This window comes from Rutilus rutilus (genome assembly GCF_951802725.1).
Source record: "Rutilus rutilus genome assembly, chromosome: 24".
Lineage (NCBI taxonomy): Eukaryota > Metazoa > Chordata > Actinopteri > Cypriniformes > Leuciscidae > Rutilus > Rutilus rutilus.
Window position 1 is genome coordinate 17,084,282 of NC_140228.1, and position 20,916 is coordinate 17,105,197.

The 20,916-nt window shown below is 42.4% G+C and overlaps 1 protein-coding gene and 1 long non-coding RNA gene across 2 annotated transcripts; one reads left to right on the plus strand and one right to left on the minus strand.

The window, feature by feature from the left end:
- Positions 1-1,271: 1,271 nt before the first annotated feature.
- Positions 1,272-11,624, minus strand: LOC311284225. Its single transcript, XR_014626172.1, has 3 exons — positions 11,546-11,624; positions 8,104-8,199; positions 1,272-1,376 (listed from the first exon to the last, which is right to left on the minus strand). It is a non-coding gene; the product is annotated as an uncharacterized lncRNA (long non-coding RNA).
- Positions 10,826-15,412, plus strand: xkr9 (XK, Kell blood group complex subunit-related family, member 9). The gene is made up of 4 exons (XM_084399149.1): positions 10,826-11,107; positions 12,115-12,554; positions 13,254-13,450; positions 14,503-15,412. The coding sequence occupies exons 2-4, from the start codon at positions 12,256-12,258 to the stop codon at positions 15,129-15,131; spliced, it is 1,125 nt and encodes a 374-aa protein (XP_084255275.1). The 5' UTR covers positions 10,826-11,107; positions 12,115-12,255; the 3' UTR covers positions 15,132-15,412.
- The last annotated feature ends 5,504 nt before the right edge of the window (positions 15,413-20,916 follow it).

Here is a 20,916-nt window from a genome sequence, read left to right on the forward strand (position 1 = left end):
AGTTATTTCTGAACATTGACTCTCAGTCTTTATTCACCTTTTTCTCATGTTTTCTCAAGAAAATTAATAAAAGTATAGAATATAATAGCATATTTCTAATAGGGGCACATTGTAACGCAGTGTGACAACATGCCCCGCCTGCACAACTGGGATTTAAACCCGGCTAGTGTCTTCTGCTAGTTAGCGAAGCGTTAAATAACTATCTCAACTGTTAAATAACATATTGGAGATTAAAATAATATCAGATTTGTCTAATTTTAAATAAACACAAAAAATAGAGATGAAAAATTAACTTAAGTAAGAAATGTACTTTTGCTATGGTTTAATAAATGTCTATGGATATCTTTCAAAAAAAAAAAAATTCTGGCGCAATTTTTTCTCTATATAGTGTTGATATGGCAACTAGTAAATACACCAAGTTTCGTCATGCTAGCATGTGTGGAAGTATTTAAAACAAGTGTGTTACAACTAGCCCCGTGTTACGTTGTGCCCCGCGCTCCCCTACCGCAAAGAATGACGGCCCTGAAGTGGCCCAGAACTGGATTAAAGACAAGGGTCACACATGGGCCATAACCGGCCCGAATCTCAGCCAGCTAGTCACCTTTAACTGGCCCTGAACTGGGCCAAAACAGGTTTTATTATTGGTACCAATTCTCAGCCATAAGTTAACCATATCGACACCACCCTTTAACCAGAAACCCCAAAACTGAGCCATAACCCAGCCTAATCTTACCCAAACCATGTGAACAAATAAGGCACAAGAAAATTCAATTCTCAAAAATAGTTTATTTAACAATAGGCACAAGCCAATAATAATAAATTATTATTATTTTCTATTTTTTTTAGTACATTCAAAGCTTAACATCTTATTACCACCTCAAAGTGCATTTAATTTCAAAATGTTCTGGTCTGTCTTAAACAGTAGATTACTTAACAAAAAAAAAAAAACAGCTAGAATTTGTGAACACTATTTTAGTTGCCTGAACAGCCAACTATGTACAACATTTTTCAATTCTAACTAAATGAATCTATCAATAAATCTAACACTGTAATTTAACAAACATAGAGCAAATTAAAAAAAATTACTTAAAACACATTTGCACACAAGAATGTTTGGGATAAAGTGATGCTATTTAGGACTGTCCTCAGGAAGTGAAGTACAGCTCTGCAGCCCCTCTTTTCTCCTCAAGCGCTCTCCCCAAAGAGCAACATAGTGTCTGCCCAGATCCGGCCCACATTTGGACCGTGTGAAATCCACATGAACCAGATTTGGGCCAGATCTGGGCTGATACTCCTTCCTCCATCTCTATCAGGAGCAAGCTGAATCCATCTTTGTATTGTTGCTTCTCCTGATCAGTGGCATGTGTCAGACGAAGCTAAAAGACAAAATACTACATTAATAAATACATATACAAATATTCATCCACCTACTGTAAATACATTTAGGTAACAAATTAAAATAAGGTTGCTTCGGGTAAATTTTATACAGGAAATGATTGCTTATAATGTGGCACTATTGAATAACCCGCAGGCCGGTCGCGTCAGTCTGTACTCGCGTTCTCAAGTTCAGGGCAGTGAATCAGCCATATAGGCGAAAGTTCACTTCAATAAAGAACGTCTCGGTTACGGATGTAACCCTCGTTCCCTGAGTGGGAACGGAGACGTTACGTCGGATGACGACGATTGGGGTTTCGCTTAGAAGCCTATCACCTTCGAGTATATAAAACGAGCCAATGGCAATGAAATGCCATGGGTCTGCGGAATTTGCATAGCGTAACTCCGCCCGCCGCAGGGGGTATATAAGGAAGTACGCTGCACAATGCAGACATGCCTTCGCTGAGGAGCCGAGACTGGCCCCAGGCGTTTTTCAGCGGTACAGCGGAAGTGGCAGGAAGACGTAACGTCTCCGTTCCCACTCAGGGAACGAGGGTTACATCCGTAACCGAGACGTTCCCTTTCGTGGTCACTCCGAGTTATGTCGGATGACGACGATTGGGGTTCCAGTCTAATCACGCCACCTCGGCTGTCTTCCAGTGCCCTGCGTAAGTCTGAGCTCCCTGTTGTGAGCTAGCACGAACGAAGGAGTCCTACTTAACACAGGGATACCAAGGTACACTGGGAAGCATATCTCCAGAGAGAAATATGCAATCATGCCCAGCCATTGAGGGGGGGGGACTTAGAATACACATATGACCCAGAGGGAAGCATATGGAGAATCACTGGGGTGTCCAGCCGCAGGTGGAATTTTAAACCCCAGGGGTGGCAAGGTGGCTTGCCAAGGGAAAGACACACGCTCACAAGGAGACTTACAGTGGAATACACATGTGGGGGTCGCCCAGAGGGGGAACCATGCACATGGAGGCACCTAGTCAAGCGCAAAAGCTGCGTTATGGCAGATTGGCATAACTCAGGCGTTGACGTCACCAGTGCTGGAGGAAACTCAGAGCTTATCAGACTCACCTGAGAAGAAAATCGCACGTATCCCGTCCGTGGAGAGGAATGGCGAGCAAGCGAAGACACCTGAGCAGAATCTAGCACCGGCTGGTTGAAGCGAGTACATGAGAAGAAACTGGCTCTACGCGGAGATTATAGAATCTCGCGAATGTGTTGGGTGTCGCCCAGCCTGCAGCTCTACAAATGTCTGTTAGCGAGGCGCCATGCGCTAGAGCCCAAGAGGAAGCCACACTACGTGTGGAGTGGGCTTTCACACCAAGGGGGCACGGACGACCTTGCTGCTGGTATGCCAAAGCAATGGTATCCACTATCCAGTGAGATAACCTTTGCTTTGAGAGAGCCTTTCCCTTCAGCTTCCCACCATGACAGACAAAGAGCTGGTCTGAGGTCCTGAAACACTGCGTTCTGTCTACGTAAGCACGGAGGGCGCGTACTGGACAGAGCAGTGCCAAGGCTGGGTCTGCCTCCTCCAAGGGCAGCGCTTGCAGGTTCACTACCTGGTCTCGAAAGGGTGTGGTAGGAACCTTGGGCACATATCCAAGCCGGGGTCTCAGGATCACGTGAGAGTCAGCCGGCCCGAATTCCAGGCACGCTTCGTCAACCGAAAATGCCTGCAGGTCCCCTACCCTCTTGATGGAGGCCAATGCAACCAGGAGCGCTGTCTTCATTGACAGGAACTTAAGCTCCACTGATTGCAAAGGCTCAAAGGGAGCACTCTGCAGGGCAGTTAGAACCACTGAGAGGTCCCAAGAGGGAACGAGGGGAGGACGAGGAGGATTTAGTCTCCTCGCTCCCCTCAGGAACCTGACGATCAGGTCGTGCTTTCCCAGAGACTTACCATCAACTGCTTCGTGATGTGCGGCAATGGCGGCAACATACACCTTCAGGGTGGAGGGAGACAGCCTTCGCTCCAACCCTTCTTGCAGGAAGGAAAGCACGACACTGATCGGGCATTTCGTGGGTTCTTGATGTTTAGAAGAACACCAGTTGACGAAGAGGTTCCACTTCAACGCATAGGCATGTCTCGTGGACGATGCTCTAGCGGAAGTGATGGTAGCCACCACCGCAGGTGGTAGGGTACTCAAACCTGCCTCGTCCCGTCCAGGAGCCACACGTGGAGGTTCCAAAGATCGGGACGAGGGTGCCATAAGGTGCCCCGTCCCTGAGAAAGGAGGTCCTTCCTCAGAGGAATTGGCCAGGGAGGTGCTGTCGCGAGGAGTACTAGTTCGGAGAACCAGGTCCGGTTGGGCCAATACGGGGCAACCAAAATGACCTGCTCCTCGTCCTCCCTGATCTTGCGCAAGGTCTGCGCAAGAAGGCTCACTGGGGGAAACGCATACTTGCGTAGGCCCCGCGGCCAGCTGTGCGCCAGTGCATCCGTGCCGAGCGTGCCCTCGGTCAGGGAATAAAACAGGTCGCAATGGGACGAGTCGTGGGAGGCAAACAGGTCTACCTGTGCGTCGCCGAACTGATCCCAAATCAGCTGAACCGTCCGGGGATGGAGTCGCCATTCTCCAGCGAGAGGCCGAACTCGAGACAGCTCGTCGGCCGCCTGGTTCAGGTGTCCCGGGATATAAATGGCTCGAAGCGACCTCAGATGCTTCTGACTCCATATGAGGAGGTGGCGAGCGAGTTGCGACATACGGCGGGAGCGTAGACCACCTTGATGGTTGATGTACGCTACTGTTGCGGTATTGTCTGATCGGACTAGTACGTGCTGACCCCTGAGCAGCGCATGGAAGCGGTGCAGGGCGAGACGTACAGCCAGCAACTCGAGGCAATTGACATGCCAAAGGCGCTGGGGTCCTGTCCAGGAGCCCGCGGCAGCATGACCATTGCACATGGCGCCCCAGCCCGTGTTGGAGGCATCTGTTGATACAACAACATGCCGGGAAACTCGTTCTAAGGGCACTCCGGCCCGTAGAAAACTGAGGTTCGCCCACGGGGTGAAGGTCTGACGGCAGGCTGGAGTCACTGGGACTTGGAGCGTGCCGTGTTGCCATGCCCACCTCGGGACTCGATCGCGAAGCCAAAGCTGAAGCGGTCTCATATGAAGCAATCCCAGCGGCGTTACTGCGGCTGCGGATGCCATATGCCCCAGGAGCCTCTGAAAAAGTTTCAGTGGAACCGCACTCTTGCCCTCGAACTGACGAAGACAAGTCAGCAGTGACTGCGCGCGCTCGCTCGTAAGCTGCACGCACATGGCGACCGAGTCGATCTCCATACCGAGAAAAGAGATCCTCTGCACGGGGCAGAGTTTGCTCTTCTCCCAGTTGACCCGAAGGCCCAGACGGACTAGGTGCCGGAGCACTAGGTCCCTGTGTTCGCAAACCTGGTCTCGAGAGTGAGCTAGGATCAGCCAGTCGTCGAGATAGTTCAGGATGCGAACCCCGTGTTCCCGGAGGGGAACAAGGGCTGCCTCGACGACCTTCGTAAAGACGCGAGGGGACAGGGCTAGCCCGAAAGGGAGAACCGCGTACTGGTATGCCTGCCCCTCGAAAGCAAACCGTAGAAACGGTCTGTGTCGAGGTAAAATGGAGACATGGAAGTAGGCGTCCTTCAGGTCGATCGCTGCAAACCAATCCTGCGGTCGCACACACTGGAGGATGTGTTTGGCCGTGAGCATCTTGAATGGCAGCCTGTGAAGGGAGCGGTTCAAGACGCGCAGGTCGAGGATTGGCCGTAACCCACCGGACTTCTTGGGTACAATGAAGTAAGGGCTGTAGAAGCCGGACTTCATTTCGGCTGGAGGGACAATCTCGATCGCACCCTTCGCCAGCAGGGTGACGACCTCCGCTCTCATGACAGGGGCATTGCCACCGACCATAGTGAAGCGGACTCCCCTGAAGCGGGGAGGAGATCTCGCGAACTGAATCGCGTAGCCGAGCCTGATGGTTCTCGCGACCCAGCGGGACAGTCTGGGAAGCTCTAGCCAGGCCTCCAGAAAGTGCACCAGCGGGGTCATACGAACCACAGACGTACCGTCGGTGGGGCAGCGAGGCGGAATGACCGGCACCGGCGAGGGTGGCATAGCGGCCCTGTGCGGGGGCACGGTCATTAACCGCGTCCTGCCAGAGGAGGCCAGGGGAGGGCGCGCGTCCCACGGGGGCGTGCTCTGGCAGGGGTCTGGCGACAGAGGGGGATGAGAGGAGCGTGGCCCGTGGGCGGCGCGTGCTGTCATCCCACACCTCTGGGACAGAGGAGGGCGGCAGTGGCGGGACCCGAGGGTGGCGCGCACTGCGGCCCTCTGGCTCTGTAGGCTCAGGATTGGGGAATTCAATTCTGTCTTCAACCACATCAAAGTACTGCTCGTCGTTGGACGAGCAGCGGGGAGTGGAGAACAAAAGATTCTCCCCCGGCCCTCCACCGGGGGAAGGAGTGGCCCTGCTACCAGCTCCTGGGACAGAATTGAAGCCAACCCTGAGCAGCCCGTCTCAGGAGCGCCGCTCAGCCTGGCGTTTAGCGGGCGGCGGGGCTGGAGAGGGCTGTGGCGCCTGCCTGCGGCTCCCTCCACAACGCGGCCCGGGTGAAGGTTGCTGCTGGGGCCGTGCGGGAGGGGCGGCCGCGGGAGGGCGAGCAGGCTGAGGATTCTGTGCCGACGGCTGAGCAGCGGAGCGTCGGGGCAGAATGTGCTTGATAGCCTCAGTCTGCTTCTGGGCGGTCGAGAACTGTTGGGCAAAATCCTCGACCGCACCGCCGAAAAGGCCGGCCTGGGATATGGGAGCATCAAGCAGACGAGTCCGCTCGGGCTCACACATATCAGCCAGGTTCAGCCAGAGATGTCTCTCCTGGACCACAGCTGTGGACATCACCAAACCCAGGGAGCGCGCGGTCACCTTCGTCGCTCGGAGAGCGAGGTCGGTGGCGGCGCGCAGCTCATCAACGAGCCCTGGGTCTGTCCTGCCCTCGTGCATGTCACGAAGCATCTGGGCCTGGTAGACCTGCAGAATGGCCATGGCATGCAAAGAGGCAGCTGCCTGTCCCGCCGCACTGTAAGATTTCGCCACGAGAGTGGACGAGAATCCACAGGCTTTGGACGGGTGCTTAGGATCACCACGTGATGAAGCGCCTGCCGGACACAGCTGCATCGCGACAGAACGTTCAACCGTGGGAATCCCAGTGTACCCACAAGCATCAGCTCTATCGAGGGGAGGAAAGGCGGAGAAAGCCGACGAACGATCGCGGGAAGACATGGGAGCCTTCCAGGACCGCGTGACTTCCTCATGCACTTCCGGGAAGAATGGTATTGGGGTTGGGCGGCGACGAATGTCAGCGGCCGCTCCCAAAAACCAATCATCCAGCCGCGAGCGCACTGGATCGGGCGGCGGGGACCACTCGAGCCCAATGGCCGCGGCTGCCCGGGAAAGCATGGCAGTCAGCTCGGGATCAGACTCGGGCAATGCTGGCACGCCCGAGGGCGGCAACACAGCCGAATCCTCACTTCCCGAGGACTCATGCCCACCTTGTGATGCAGTGATCGACATTGCATCCTCCTGTGGAACGCCAAACGAAACGCGCGGGGCCTCCATAGAGGGACCGGCGGTCTCGGTTTGCACGCTCGCGGGTACCAATGCTGAAGAGGGGTGTGTGGACCGTGGACGTATCGGCGGTTTGTCCCACACAGATACCCTCAGGTCACCCTGGCCACCAGCCGAAGTACAGCCTCTCGGGGAGACCGTAGATCGGGGTGTGGATGAGGGGACTCTCGCTCTGATGAGCTCATTGAGTCTCGACCGCAGCATGGAGATGGTCATGTTCCCGCAATGAGAACATGAATCATCCACAAACGCTGCTTCAGCGTGATCAACGCCCAAACACGCTAAGCAGAGATTGTGCCCATCAGGAGAAAATACATCGCGACCACAACCAGAAGTGCACGGGCGAGACATCTTTAAAAAGACGTGCCACATGCAATGCTCTTTTTGTGAGAGGAAAACTCCGCGGATGTTGAAGCGAACAGGGAGAAATCACACTAACTGTCAGATCACTGACAAGATCAGCAGGGAAGTGTGCACTCGCTGAAATCGCCGTCACACCAACACCGGAGAGCTCGCTCGTCTCGAAGATAAGAGAAGACTAACTCAGAATCTTTGGCTTGCAGGAGTGGAGAAGTTCTCGGCTCCGAAGCGAAAGCATGTCTGCATTGTGCAGCGTACTTCCTTATATACCCCCTGCGGCGGGCGGAGTTACGCTATGCAAATTCCGCAGACCCATGGCATTTCATTGCCATTGGCTCGTTTTATATACTCGAAGGTGATAGGCTTCTAAGCGAAACCCCAATCGTCGTCATCCGACGTAACTCGGAGTGACCACGAAAGGGAACAAGGTGACTTCCGAGTTTGAATTCAGGTATTTAAAAAAGCTCCAAAAAAAGAGATGTTCTTCTATTTTTTTTAAAGATTGCCATTACATAACCTGCCAAAATAACCTTCGTACCCACGGTCGATTTTTAATCGAGGTTAAGGTTAAATAAAAATACTAAAAAAATAAGAGAGCTGTAAACACATCGCAGGCTTGATCTGTTTCGGCATGAGTGCAAAAGAGAACCCACGTGGTTGCATATCTGCTGTATGTATTACATCTAATGTTAGGTCGTACACAATATAGACTGTAAAAAAATAGGGTCGTGCACAACATAGCTTCACTTACCTGAACAGCGGTTGTCTCTGATGTTTTCTTCACCCTTCAGCGGGAGAAATTTCAAACGACGCATCACGTGAACCTCATCCACCAACCAGAAAGCTGCTGTTACCGTGGAGATCGCACCAAAATAAACAATAGTTCAATGCACAGTTAACTGTACATATTTTTAAATAAACTGTTATTTAGAATATTATATATATAGTAAGTTTTAACATGATTTTGCGGTGCTTAATGGAAAACTATTTTGTATGTGAATTAAGTTTTTTTTATTAGAAATTCATAAAAACAAATTAAAATAAATAATTAAAAAATGTAACTCAATTGTCATGTTAGGAAAATGTATATTTTGTTCAGGTCAAATGGATTTTGGAATTTTTAAATGATTATTGAATTTTGTGAACACTGCTGAAAACTAAATGCTATATTTATTAATTATTTATCATTTTTTCTGGACATAGCTTTTTTTTCACTGACTCATAAGTCAATTCATATTATTATTGTTATTAATTATTAAAATCATTACATCTCTTTCGTAGTTTTGATAAATGCACCATCCATGGACAACACTTTAAACAGTTTTATTTCTCCAGTGAAAAATTGTGGTGGTGGGGGGGACAATCATTGAATATATAGTAGCGGCCTAAATACTTATAATTGTCCAGTACACAAAGTATGGCCCATAATCGCTACACTGGTCTGGGCCACACACCTCCCATGCACAATCGGCCTAAATATTGTCTGCCGTCATGCAGTGCCATCATTGCCACACTTGGCCCACAGTTGGCTGACATGATCTGGGCCACACACCTCCCATCCACAATCGGCCCAAATGTTGTCTGCCGTCATGCATGCAGTGCCATCATTGCCACACATGGCCCACAGTTGGCTGACATGATGCATGCCAGTGCCGGCAACACGCCAGCAGTGCCATGATGAGGCTGTTTGCTTTGTGGGATGTATATCTAATAATCATCCTTTTTGTGAATAAACGAGTATATGGACCTTACCATTAGATTTCAGAAAACTAGTTGAGGCTGATGTGTGGGACTCGTTTCTAATACAACGGCTGAGGCATTGGCGGGAAATTTGAAATCTTTCTCTCTGACCACCGTAATCAAGCTCTATATTTTCATATTGTTTCCTCTTTTGGAAAGTCATAGAAAGTTTCCATATATGTTGTTGTAATTACCATTCACCACTATAGAAGTTTCCTCAACTATAATGATGCCTCAAAAACCCTGGAAATGTGAAAAGGGTATTTATACATACATACATACATATATACACTGTAAAAAGTGAACAGTTGGATCAACTTTAAAAAATTACTTCAGTTGGTAACACCTAAAGAAATGAAGTTTTCTCAACTTAAATTATCACGTTTTTCACGATAAAACGTGATAATTTACGTTGCGAAAACTTCATTTCTTTAGGTGTTACCAACTGAAGTAATTTTTTTAAGTTGATCCAACTGTTCATTTTTTACAGTGTATATATTATAATATATTCCTGTATTTACATATCTTTGCTTATTGTGGATGGTATTGTGGTCCATATAATCAGGTGCGAAAAAAAAAAAAATACTGAGTTGATTACTTGCACCAGGACAAACAAAAAATGTAGGCCTATTACCAGTTTTTTTAAATGGTTTGTTAACATGGACAAACGGTGCATAATCTAATTACATATGTGCTCATTTGCATAAATACCACAACAGATCTAAACATTGGGTATAGCCAGGTGAAAATGTCTTGTTGAATCTTGTTCAATCTACCCGTGAGCATTAATACATAGAGGCAGGAAGAAGTACTTTAGAAACCAGCCTTTATTAATTATTATCGCAGAGATGGGGTTTGGGGCTGGGTCCGTGGGACTTTTTCTGGGGATTCACTTTTTATTTTGCCTACCTTTTGTCTTCTGCATTCTCCTTACCACTGTCTCCTGTTCTTCCCTCAGACTCGTCCCCCAGACCAAATCTCTTAAAAATTAATAAAGGCTGGTTTCTATAGTACTTCTTCCTGCCTCTATGTATTAATGCTCATGGGTAGCCTAAATGTGTTCCATTCAGACCTTAACATTAAGTATTTTACTGTTATGTGTCAACAAGACATTTTCACCTGGCTACACCCAATGTTCAGATCTGTTGTGGTATTTATGCAAATGAGCACATATGTAATTAGATTATGCATCATTTGTCCATGTTAACAAACCATTTAAAAAAACTGGTAATACATTTTTTGTTTGTCTTGACGTAAGTAATCAACGAAAGGTTAACATTTTTACAGGTGTGTAATGAATAGGTGTATGAATAGGCTATATGTGGGAATTTTTCAAAACTTTCCCCTAATGGGATTCTCCGGGGCTTTTTTTTTCCTTACTCAGGACATATTGAGGATACAAAATCAGTTGAGTTTGCTTCTGTTGCAATTTGTTCAAGGTTGACCCCCATTTTGGCTTAAAATGACTGGACTATAAGGGGATGAAATAACTTCTATGCCTTTGCAACATGAAGTACAGTTACTTGGAAGTCTGTTGCTTACTATAAAACTTGTAAAGCAGCATACCAAAGCAGGCATTTCCTGCGTTTCATTTTTGACAATGGCCAAACCCACATGAGCATAGCACTTTGACAAGATGTGGTTAGATGGAAGTTAAATGCTAGTTTCAGATCAGAATCTAAGCAATGACCAGAATGCACGGTTATTTCCTGGTTGAGAAGAATAGAAAGGCTGAGACTGAGAGTATAATTGTGGGAATGGCAGCAGGCATTTCTTCTTTTGGTTTTGTATTCAAAGTGTCAGGGAATGAATCATTGCTGTGATCATTTATTGGTCCTCCAACAGTGTATATCTAAAGCCATATTTGGGTGTGTATTACATCACACAGTAACTGTAGGGTTCGCTCAGATGGGTGTGGTTTACACCGTCATCTGAATTATGAGAAATGATATAGAATCAAGACAGCAGAGACTCGTCGTCACTGCAGCTGAGCACGTAGAAGAATGGAAACTCCGGTAAGTTATGAATGGGACTTACAATATGAACTGATAGCTACTGAGAGGATATGTGTTTAATATTTCACTCGGGAACATCGCAAAGTGACAGTTTATGGCTTGACATTGTTAACTGCTGTATAAGAAGGCTTAGCAAATACATTTTGTCCTGGTGTTTACGACAAATGTTGTTTCACAACACAACATGTTAACAGTAAGTACTTGATTTATGTACTTTCAGTATGTTTTCTTTAAAATAGTAAATGTCAACATTTAATATGTATTTATTAGGCAAGACAAGCCTATTTTTTATAAATCATAGACAGTGCAAACTGAAAGTGCTTTGTATAGAAGCAAAAGCAAAAGAAAAACATAAGGTTTAATTGTTAACATTAGGTAACTACATTATTTAAAGGGATAGTTCACCAAAAAATGCAAATTCTGTCATCATTTACTCACCCTCAAGTTGTTCCAAACCTGTATGAGTTTCTTTCTTCTGTTGAACACAAAATAATGTTGGTAACCAGACAGTTGACGGTAGCTATTGACTTTTTTTCTAATCTGGAAATCAATGGCTACCGTTCAAAGGCTATGCTCATAGCAAGTCCACGTTAACTAATGCATTTAACTAATGTTGACGAATGAAACCTTAAAGTGTTACCAATCCATTCTGAAATAAAAATGAATGACATTTCAGGCCCTCTATGAAAATTGACTTTTGATCACATGATGTAAGTCAGAATATTATTAAAAGTGTTTTTTGAAAACAAATGTGCTAGTTCTGATAGTGTGCTGCACATTTTGTGCACATTACATAATGTTACCATTCATTATTCATTGTGTATAGTCAAGTGGCTTGTACTGGACAAAGTCCAAAACATAAATAGATAGTAGAAACACATTTAGATAACATGAAATTAGCACTTAAAGAACTGAGTCAATAAGCCGGTTCATTCATTCACAGCAGTATTTAGTTGGTATAAAACAATGTTTTGATGTCCGTCTGTTCTCTCTCTCATTCCATACAGGTTATCAGTTGTGGATAAAGACATGAAGGGAATGAGTCAAGCAGCTGTTCTCGTTGACAGGAACTAAATGTCTCTCTACATATTCAGCATTAACAAACACAATCTGCCATCAGCGTTCATCAAATGCTCTAAATCACAATCATGACATCTACTGGAAGAGGATTTTCCAGGTTTCGATGGCTATGCACCATTTTTGGATTCATTTTTTATTTAGGAGACATTGGATCAGACCTGTTGTTATCTGTGCAGTATTTTAGAAGCGGTTATGTGACCTGGGCCGCACTGACTCTTGTGTTTGTTCTGGTCGGATCTGTTTGCATACAGATATTCAGCTATGCATGGTTCAAAGATGATAAAGAAAATGATGAAGTTGTTGACAAAGGTCTGTCCACTTGTGATCTGATCGGGATACATGTGCTGCAGATAGGCATTATTACAAGGTAACGTCATGCTACTTTATCATGTGACTCAATTCTAACTCATATCTAATCTCCAAATATTTAAGTGATAAATCGTCCAAAAATGTACATTCTATCATCATTTTCTCACCCTCATGTCGTTCCAAAACTCATATAAATTTTTTTCTTTGGTGGAACACAAGAGAAGATATTTTGAAGAATGTTTCAGCTGTTTTTGTTTATACAATGAATGTCAATGGGGTCCAAAACAACACTGAGAAAACCCCCCCACTGATTTTAAATGCCTAATTTAGTTTTTCACAGAAAAAGTCAGTCAGTTTTGGAAAGCACAGAATTAAAAAGTGAAAAAGGTCATTTTTTATTTCACAATTCTGACTTTTTACTCGCAATTGCAAGTTTACACGTCACAGTTCAATCTTTATAACTCACAGTTCTGAGTTTATATCTTTTTAATTGCGGGATATTAACTACTTTTTTTTATTGTTTTATTCCTTGACGGAAACAAGCTTCCAGAGAAAAGATATGAGGGTGAGAAAAATGATGACTGAAGATTCATATGTGGGTGAACTAGTTCTTAAATTAAGAGGAAGGAAATTAACATATAGCATCTCCACACTTCGGCTTCTTTACTTGTTAAATTTGGATTTTTTTATTTTTTTATTACGCTGATGCAAACATTTACAAATTGAGTTAATCTTTTGGCCTATCTGTTACTCTAAGGTATTACCATCTCCTGAAGAAGAGTTTTAAAACCTTGTATTCAGGCAAGACTCAAGAGGTGGAGCATTCACGCCTTTTCGCCCTCGCTACGGATCTGAGCATGCTCCGCATGTTCGAGACGTTCCTGGAGAGCGTTCCTCAACTCATTCTGCAGGTCTATATCATACTGGAGCACAACCATGGATCTAATCTGCAATGTAAGTCCTGCACAGATACAATAATTACGTGCACTTCCGCAGTCAGTGTTGAGGGCAATAGATTACAAGTAATGCAAGTTATGTAATCAGATTACTTTTTTCAAGTAATAAGTAATGCAAATTTAGTTACTTTTTCAAATAAGTAATGCAAGTTACTTTTCCCCCATTCATTAAAAAATAAATCCCATTCAATAAGCAAATGACTTTAGATAAACATAACATTTGTGTTTCATTTTTTTCTCTTTTAAATTTTTCTGCAATCCAGAATAGCAGCACAGCTGAAAGGTTTATTTGAACTGCACCCTCAACTGTACAGACTTGCATTTCTTTCGGCCTTAGGCTTTTTTATTTCACTTTCGGTGGGAAAGGGCCTTTATATTGTTCAAACTTTTTTTTGTTATTAAAAAAACACAGGGAGCCCAGCCCAGGTGCGAAAAAAAAAAAAAAAAAGTAACGTAACATTAGGCTAATTTCCCACAAAAGTTACACAATTAGTTTCTTTTTAAGGGAGTAACCCAATTTTGTAAAGCATTACTTTTAAAAGTAACTTTCCCCAACACTGTCCGCAGTCTAAACTACTGTTAAACTACTTTTAATTTTAAAAGAAATTTATACTTTTATTCAACAAAGAAACATTGATCAAAAGTGACAGTAAAGACATTTAAAATTTTACAAATTATTTATATTTTAAATTAATGCTAGACGTTATATAGGCCTACATCTTTAAAAAAAAAGAAAAATTAAAAGAAAAAAAAGTTTTATCAATGGTTCCAAGAAGAACCTTAGATTCATGGAACTTTTCCTTTCCACAAAAGGTTCTTTATAGTGAAAAATGGCTCCATGGAATGGAATGTAAGATTGGAAATGGACAAAAATATTATTAAAATGCTCTACACTAAGAAAAAAATGCTACTTTTAAGAACTGTTCTTTGTGTAACCCAAAATGGTTATTTTATGGCACCACTCTTTATTTTTAAGAGTGTATGTCTATCAGCGTAAAAGACTGATGTAATCAGACTGATTTGTAATAAAATAAAATCTCTTTTTTTTAGACGTTAGCATGGCTGTGTCTTTCGTCAACATAGCCTGGGCAACGGTGGATTATCGGCGGTGTTTACGGCGCTCTCTACCTTACATTAATGAGATGCCATGTGGAATCCCAACAGCTGTCTACTTGTTCTACAAAATATTGACCATAACTCCTCGAATCCTCAGCCTCACCCTCTTCATCATGCTATCCCCCTTCAGTACTCTAGCAATGGCCTTGATATGGCTTGTGGGAACCACCTGGGCATTTGTGGAGAAGACCGATTTCTGCATTTCACCAGTCCTTGAACATCTTTATCGAGCCATTGTTGGAGTTATCCTGGTTTTTACCTTCTTTAACATTAAAGGAGTGAACACCAGAGTTCCTATGGCTGTGTATTATATTGTTAGTGTGTGTCAAAATCTTGCTGCACCTATTTTGTTGTATCTGCTCAAGCCGGAGTCTGAAGGGACTGACTACTTCCTGCCCATTATGTTTTTTATATTGATAACTAATTCACTCGGACTGGGTTTTCTGGGACTCTATTACAGTCTCCTGCACCCTCGTGGATCTGTGGCAGATGAGATAGATGGAATAGAGGAACTGAAACAAGAGACAAAATCAACTCGTTTCGATCGTTTTTTACAAATGTAATACTCTTGATCATAAACTAATGAACTTGGTCAATGAAAAAGTGCATATTTATATTTCTGCTGGATTTGGTCAAGTATGAAGGATGTTTAAAAAATGCTGCTATAGAATGATATCTGATTTTTCAGGTATAAAATGTTGAACCTTACAGGTGTCATTGAACTTGTAATAATGATTAATATATGTTTCTGCCAATGTTTACATTCTGTTCATTTCATCCTCTCCCAGTAAAGCTGTTCAGTTTTCAATCCTAAAGTGATTGCAAACACAAAGTTATACTACGCACACTGACTTTGACTAAGTTTGTGCTTACTGAAAATTTTTTTGAAAGAAAGAAAGTAAGTTGGGGTCGTAAGATTTATTTATGTTTTTAAAAGAAGTGTATGCTCAGTCAGGCAGCATTTAGTTGATCAAAAATACAGAAAACAGTAATATTGTGAAACAATAATACAATTTAAAATAATATATTTCAGAATTTTTATTTTTACATTTATTCCTGTAATGGTAAAGCAGAATTTTCAGCAGCCATTACATTACAGTCTTCAGTGTCACATGATGATTTGGTGCTTAAAAAACATTTCTTATTATATTGGCTAAAACTAGCTAGTAACATGCATGTTAGCATTGTGAAAAACCTGCCAGCTAGCAATGTGCTAATTCATGCTAGCAACGTGATAAATCATGCTAGCAGCAATATATTAAAACATGCTAGCAACATGACACAGTGATAGCAATGTGCTAAAACATGTTAGCAACATTCTTAAACACACTAGTAATGTGCTGTTAACAACTTGTTAGCAATTGGCAAGACTAGTAACATGCTAATTCATGCTAGAAACTTTCTAAAATGCTTGAAACATGCTAATTCATGCTAGCAATGTACAAAAACATGCGGAAAACATGCTAAATAATGTTAAGCACATCCTAAGACAAGCATGCTAACAACATTCAACATGTTAGCAACAAGAACAATCATGCTAGCGTATAAAACTTTCAAACTTCAGACGAGGCTTGTTTGTCCCGACTCCCGATGAACATTAGGCTACTTTCTAGTTATTAATTTTGCTTATGTTGCTTATGTTTTTGTGTAAACTGTAATGCATTTTTTCAGGATTCTTTGATGAACAGAAAGTTCAAAAGAACAGCATTCATTGAAATCGTTTGTAAAATTAAAAATGTCTGTCACTTTTGTTCACTTTAATGCATCCGTGCTGAATAAAAGTATTAATTCTATAAAAAGAAAATCTTACTGACCCCAAACTTTGAATGATAGGCTAGTTTATCTTCACAAACCAGAATCTGCATTGGGCCTCTGATGTTTTCTGTTAGTTCAAGCACTACCACTAAAATAAGACTGACACAAGATGGCACTGTTGTTCCAAAAAATCCTCTTGGCTAAAATAAACACTGCCTCATCCAAAATGAGATTGTTGCCATTATGGAGAATTGTTAAACCTTGAACTGAAATTTAGACTGTACTGAACATGTTCTTCATCATAATATATTGTTTTCTTGTAAATAATAACTTTTTGTAATAAAGGAATTATATCTTTATTTTACTGAAGTCTATGATTGCAGGTATAACAAACCAAATTTGGGACTGTAATTGTTAAATACAAAATTAGTTTTAAAAATGCATTAGTCCTTCATGTGTACATGTATGTCTGTCTGTCTAAAGCAGAAGGATATGTGAACTTTGACCCTCACAAGTCTACAGAGACCGAGAAAGGCTGAGAGATCATGCAGATTGCCTGTTTCAGAGCTAATTGAAAGATAATAAACTAATCCAGTTCTGTTTTGACTACCAGCAAAATATTGTGCAAGCCATTGGAGTGAGTCAGGATTGAGAGAAAAAAAAAAAAAGAGCAAAGATAAAGAGGATTAAAACAGAGAAGGGTCACAGCATTTCCTCAGTGTGCTGTTGAGTGAACATCTGCGAACGTGAGCTCACCGTGACAGACAGACTGCAGATTTATTCAACGGTAGTAGCCTTTCAAATAAACATGAGCACTGCTCAGCAGGCTGCAGGCCTTTTTTGATTTTTGCATGTATACATACACACATACAGTGGCCTCAATAAGTATTTGGACACTTTTTGGACATTTAAGTCACACACACACACAAAATAAACCCAACGTGCATGTGCATACAAATGGTGCTGGAGGTTTTCTCTTCACAACTGAACCTTTTTTTTTTTTTTTTTTTTTTTTTGCATTTACTTTTAGCCAACTAGTCTCGAACTAAATTTGACAAATCTTCCCTTTGGGGGCAACATCTTCACTTAGAAAACTGATTTGATCTCTAAATAAAGTAAATAATTAGGGTTCCAAAGCCTGTTTATTAATTGCATTTTTACTGTTTAAAAAAATTAGTACTCCTTTTCTGCCCTAAATAGTCTAAAAAGTCGTCTAAAAAGTCATCTAAAAGTTGCAAAGATCTCAAAATTGGTGGGATGGTTCCACAGTCCCCCACTACCCAGGCACCCCCACACTTATGCTTCGGACACTAGGTGGCGCTATGATAAATACATTTGTGTTTTAGTTCGTAAGTGAAACTATAATCAAAAGATTACCCAAACTTATTAGTTTTTTTTACAATCGCTAGGACACATTTATCAATACTTAGGTCACTTTTTCCAAAACTAACCAACTTTCAACTTGGCACTGCTGTTAATTTCACATTCATAATGCACCAAAACACTTCATACATGTCTCAAATCAACACTAACAAAGGTTGTCAACCAACAAACACTTTGTCACTCATAAAACAATGACCTAAAAACACTAACAACAGGTAGCATTATATAATGTTTTCTTTTGTTTCTTTACAAAACAAGAATGACTTTCTGCTGTTTAGAATTGATTGCAGTATATGTTACATAGTACATGTTTACATTACAGTACAAAATTATTCATAAGTTTCCACTTTTGTATAAATGCTAATGAAATTGAAAGTCAAGTCAAGTCACCTTAAGTTTGTTTCAGCTGTACAGCAGATCTAGAAGAAAATAGCATCATAAAGCAAGGTCAGTGATGGGTCATTTTTGTTATAAAAAGTTATTAATTTAGTTCATTTATATAGCCTCTCTGGAGAAAACAGTGATGTCATCGTCCAGCTCAGTTCAGTTCTCATATAATGGAGTCAATGCAGGCAGATCAATAATATTGTTGAATATTAAGTGTCCCCAACTAAGCAAGCCAAAAGCCAAAGGCGACAGTGGCAAGGACGAACAAACAGTGTATGATTATGATTCAGGCAGCATTACAGGTCATAAGTCAGATTGGATCAGAACATTCAGAATATTATCCAGTTCCATCTGGTAAAACTTGTGTAGGTGTTCAGCTACCTTTAATTGTTTTGATAGTATTTAATTTTTGAATAAATTTCAATATGGTATTACTGTAGTAATGTAGCAAATTGCTGTCTTATTTTGTAATTTTTTTATGTTTTCAATTATGAACTTTTTCAAGTTTTGAAAAGAGTTTGTAAACATACAAACTATTGGCATAGGTAGCTATATAGAGTTTTGGTGATGTTTGTGAGAAATATTTTCATGTAATTTGAAAGGTGTGGTCATTGAATGCATGATGTGCCAAAGCAATGCCTAATAAATAATCCACATTTAGCTAAAATAATGCTTTTGTGCTCACAGTGTGAAAAGTGACTATAAGTATTGAGAAATGTGTATATTGTAAAAAAAAACTGTAAGCAAGGTAACGGTCAGCACTGTGGCTGTAGTAAACTACACAATGAAGGAGTAGCAAAACGGTATTTAATGAACAAAACCCAAGGGGACACACTGGAGATGATCCAGGAAATAACTCACAACCACGTAAAATTAAGACAACACTGAACAAATAACTGAGAGGATAAGGGCTTAAATACAAGTGAGGCTAATCAACAGAAACTGAAACAGGTGTGCAACTTAATCAGTGCAAGGAAACTAACTAGTGTGACGGTGCGAGTTCGGACACTCGGGAGGTCGTGAGATATTGCACACATTGTGAGTCAGTTTAACTGATAATCGCGTCAAAGCAGCTGGTACACGGCACGACTGTCCTGCACGAATTGTATCCGGCAGCAATCACTTGAGCTTCCGCGCTAAACACAGAGACGGTCAATGTATTGCCAAGTGTGTATGTGAGACAGTATGTGCACGCTGTATGGTTGCTGCCACTGAGGTATAGCCCCATCGACGTTGTGTATGATTTGGGGGACAGCTGGTGAAAATCGGGCTAACTTCCCGAATTTTTTAAACATGTTTAAAAATTATCGGGAGGTCGGGAGGTGCTCGTAACGTGCTCGGCTCGTAATTCCTCTCACACGCTGCGAGCCGCGACCATGCGAGCATCACCGATTCCACTCGATTTCTCCCGAGTGAAAAAAATCATCTGCGAGCTCATAAAAACAGCAAAAATCGCACCGTGTACGCCCTCCTTAAGGAAACAGGTACAGGAACTTGAACTAAACCAAAACGGAACACATGCATGTGACAGAACTGCATGGCGCTGTGTATTATTCCAACGCTATCTCACGACCAATTCGTACAGTTCATACGACCTCACTCGTACGAATTTGTCCGATTTGTCTAAACCCACGTGATGGGTAGGTTTAGGGGCGGAGTCAGGGGTAGGTCATTCGTATGAATTCATACGAATTGGGCAATTCGTAAAATATGTACGATTTAGCAAAAATCTTACTAATTCGTACGAGTGAGGTCGTATGAATTCGTACGAATTAGCCACCTCGTATAATTCGTACGAATTGCCGTGAGATCAGGCTGATTATTCACCTTTTTCATAACAAGCCTACTGTGTTTTAGGTTAGATTGGGAGGCACTTCCGGTTTGGGGAAGTTCCACTCAAAAAGACTGACACAAATCATTTCAAATAATAAGGTTGCACTACAAATAATCCTTAACCGTCAGTTTGATTGAATGAGCAGTAAAATTTCCTTCATGTTCTATTTTCAGAGGTCAGGAGAATAACGCTTAATGTAAGCTCTTTTCAGTTGCTGTAATCTTTTCCTCCTTATTATTTTCTCTTTTTTATTCCTTTGTAACAGTATGGAAAAAGACAACATACACTTCGCATCTGTGGTCTACTCTGGCGATTTACTTTACGATATCCCTGCACGAATCTCTCTCTCTTTCCAGGTTTGTTTTCACGCGGATGCTTTAAAATATAATTGTCAACCCTTTTCACTTATAATCCCTATTTTTAGCAGTGTTTACTGGAATGTTTCTAAAGCAGGTAAATACAATATTTATTGTGTGTTAAAATGACAGAAATCACTTTGAAATTTCACTCAATGGTCCAGTGAACATTTTTGATTAAGGCAATGCAGCCTACAGATAGCTATATATAGCTATATATAACAACAATGAATAATTTAGCTTTTGTGGTTTTTAATTGTCTGTTGTAGAAATTTGTTAATGCTTTTACACTTCTAATGTTCAATGTTATGTTATAGGCTATTATATTATCTCATTGTACCCAGTTTTTGAAAATGCTTACTATTGCTTTCATAGAGCAAACCTTGATTGTTTACAGTTTAACGGAAGTTAGCTACTCCCATAATTTGCGCAAAAAGTCATGGGGCGTAGGGAAAAGGTGGATTCATGGTGAAAATCGGCAACAAGGTGGTGCTATAAAAAGCCAATTCCTACTTTTTGTGCTAATAACTCTGGAATCGTGATGGCTAGAAATAAAAATCATCTTTCCTCCCTCATCATTCATCAAATCATCATTCAGTCCCTCCACATGTTATATCCATTTCATTCATTTCC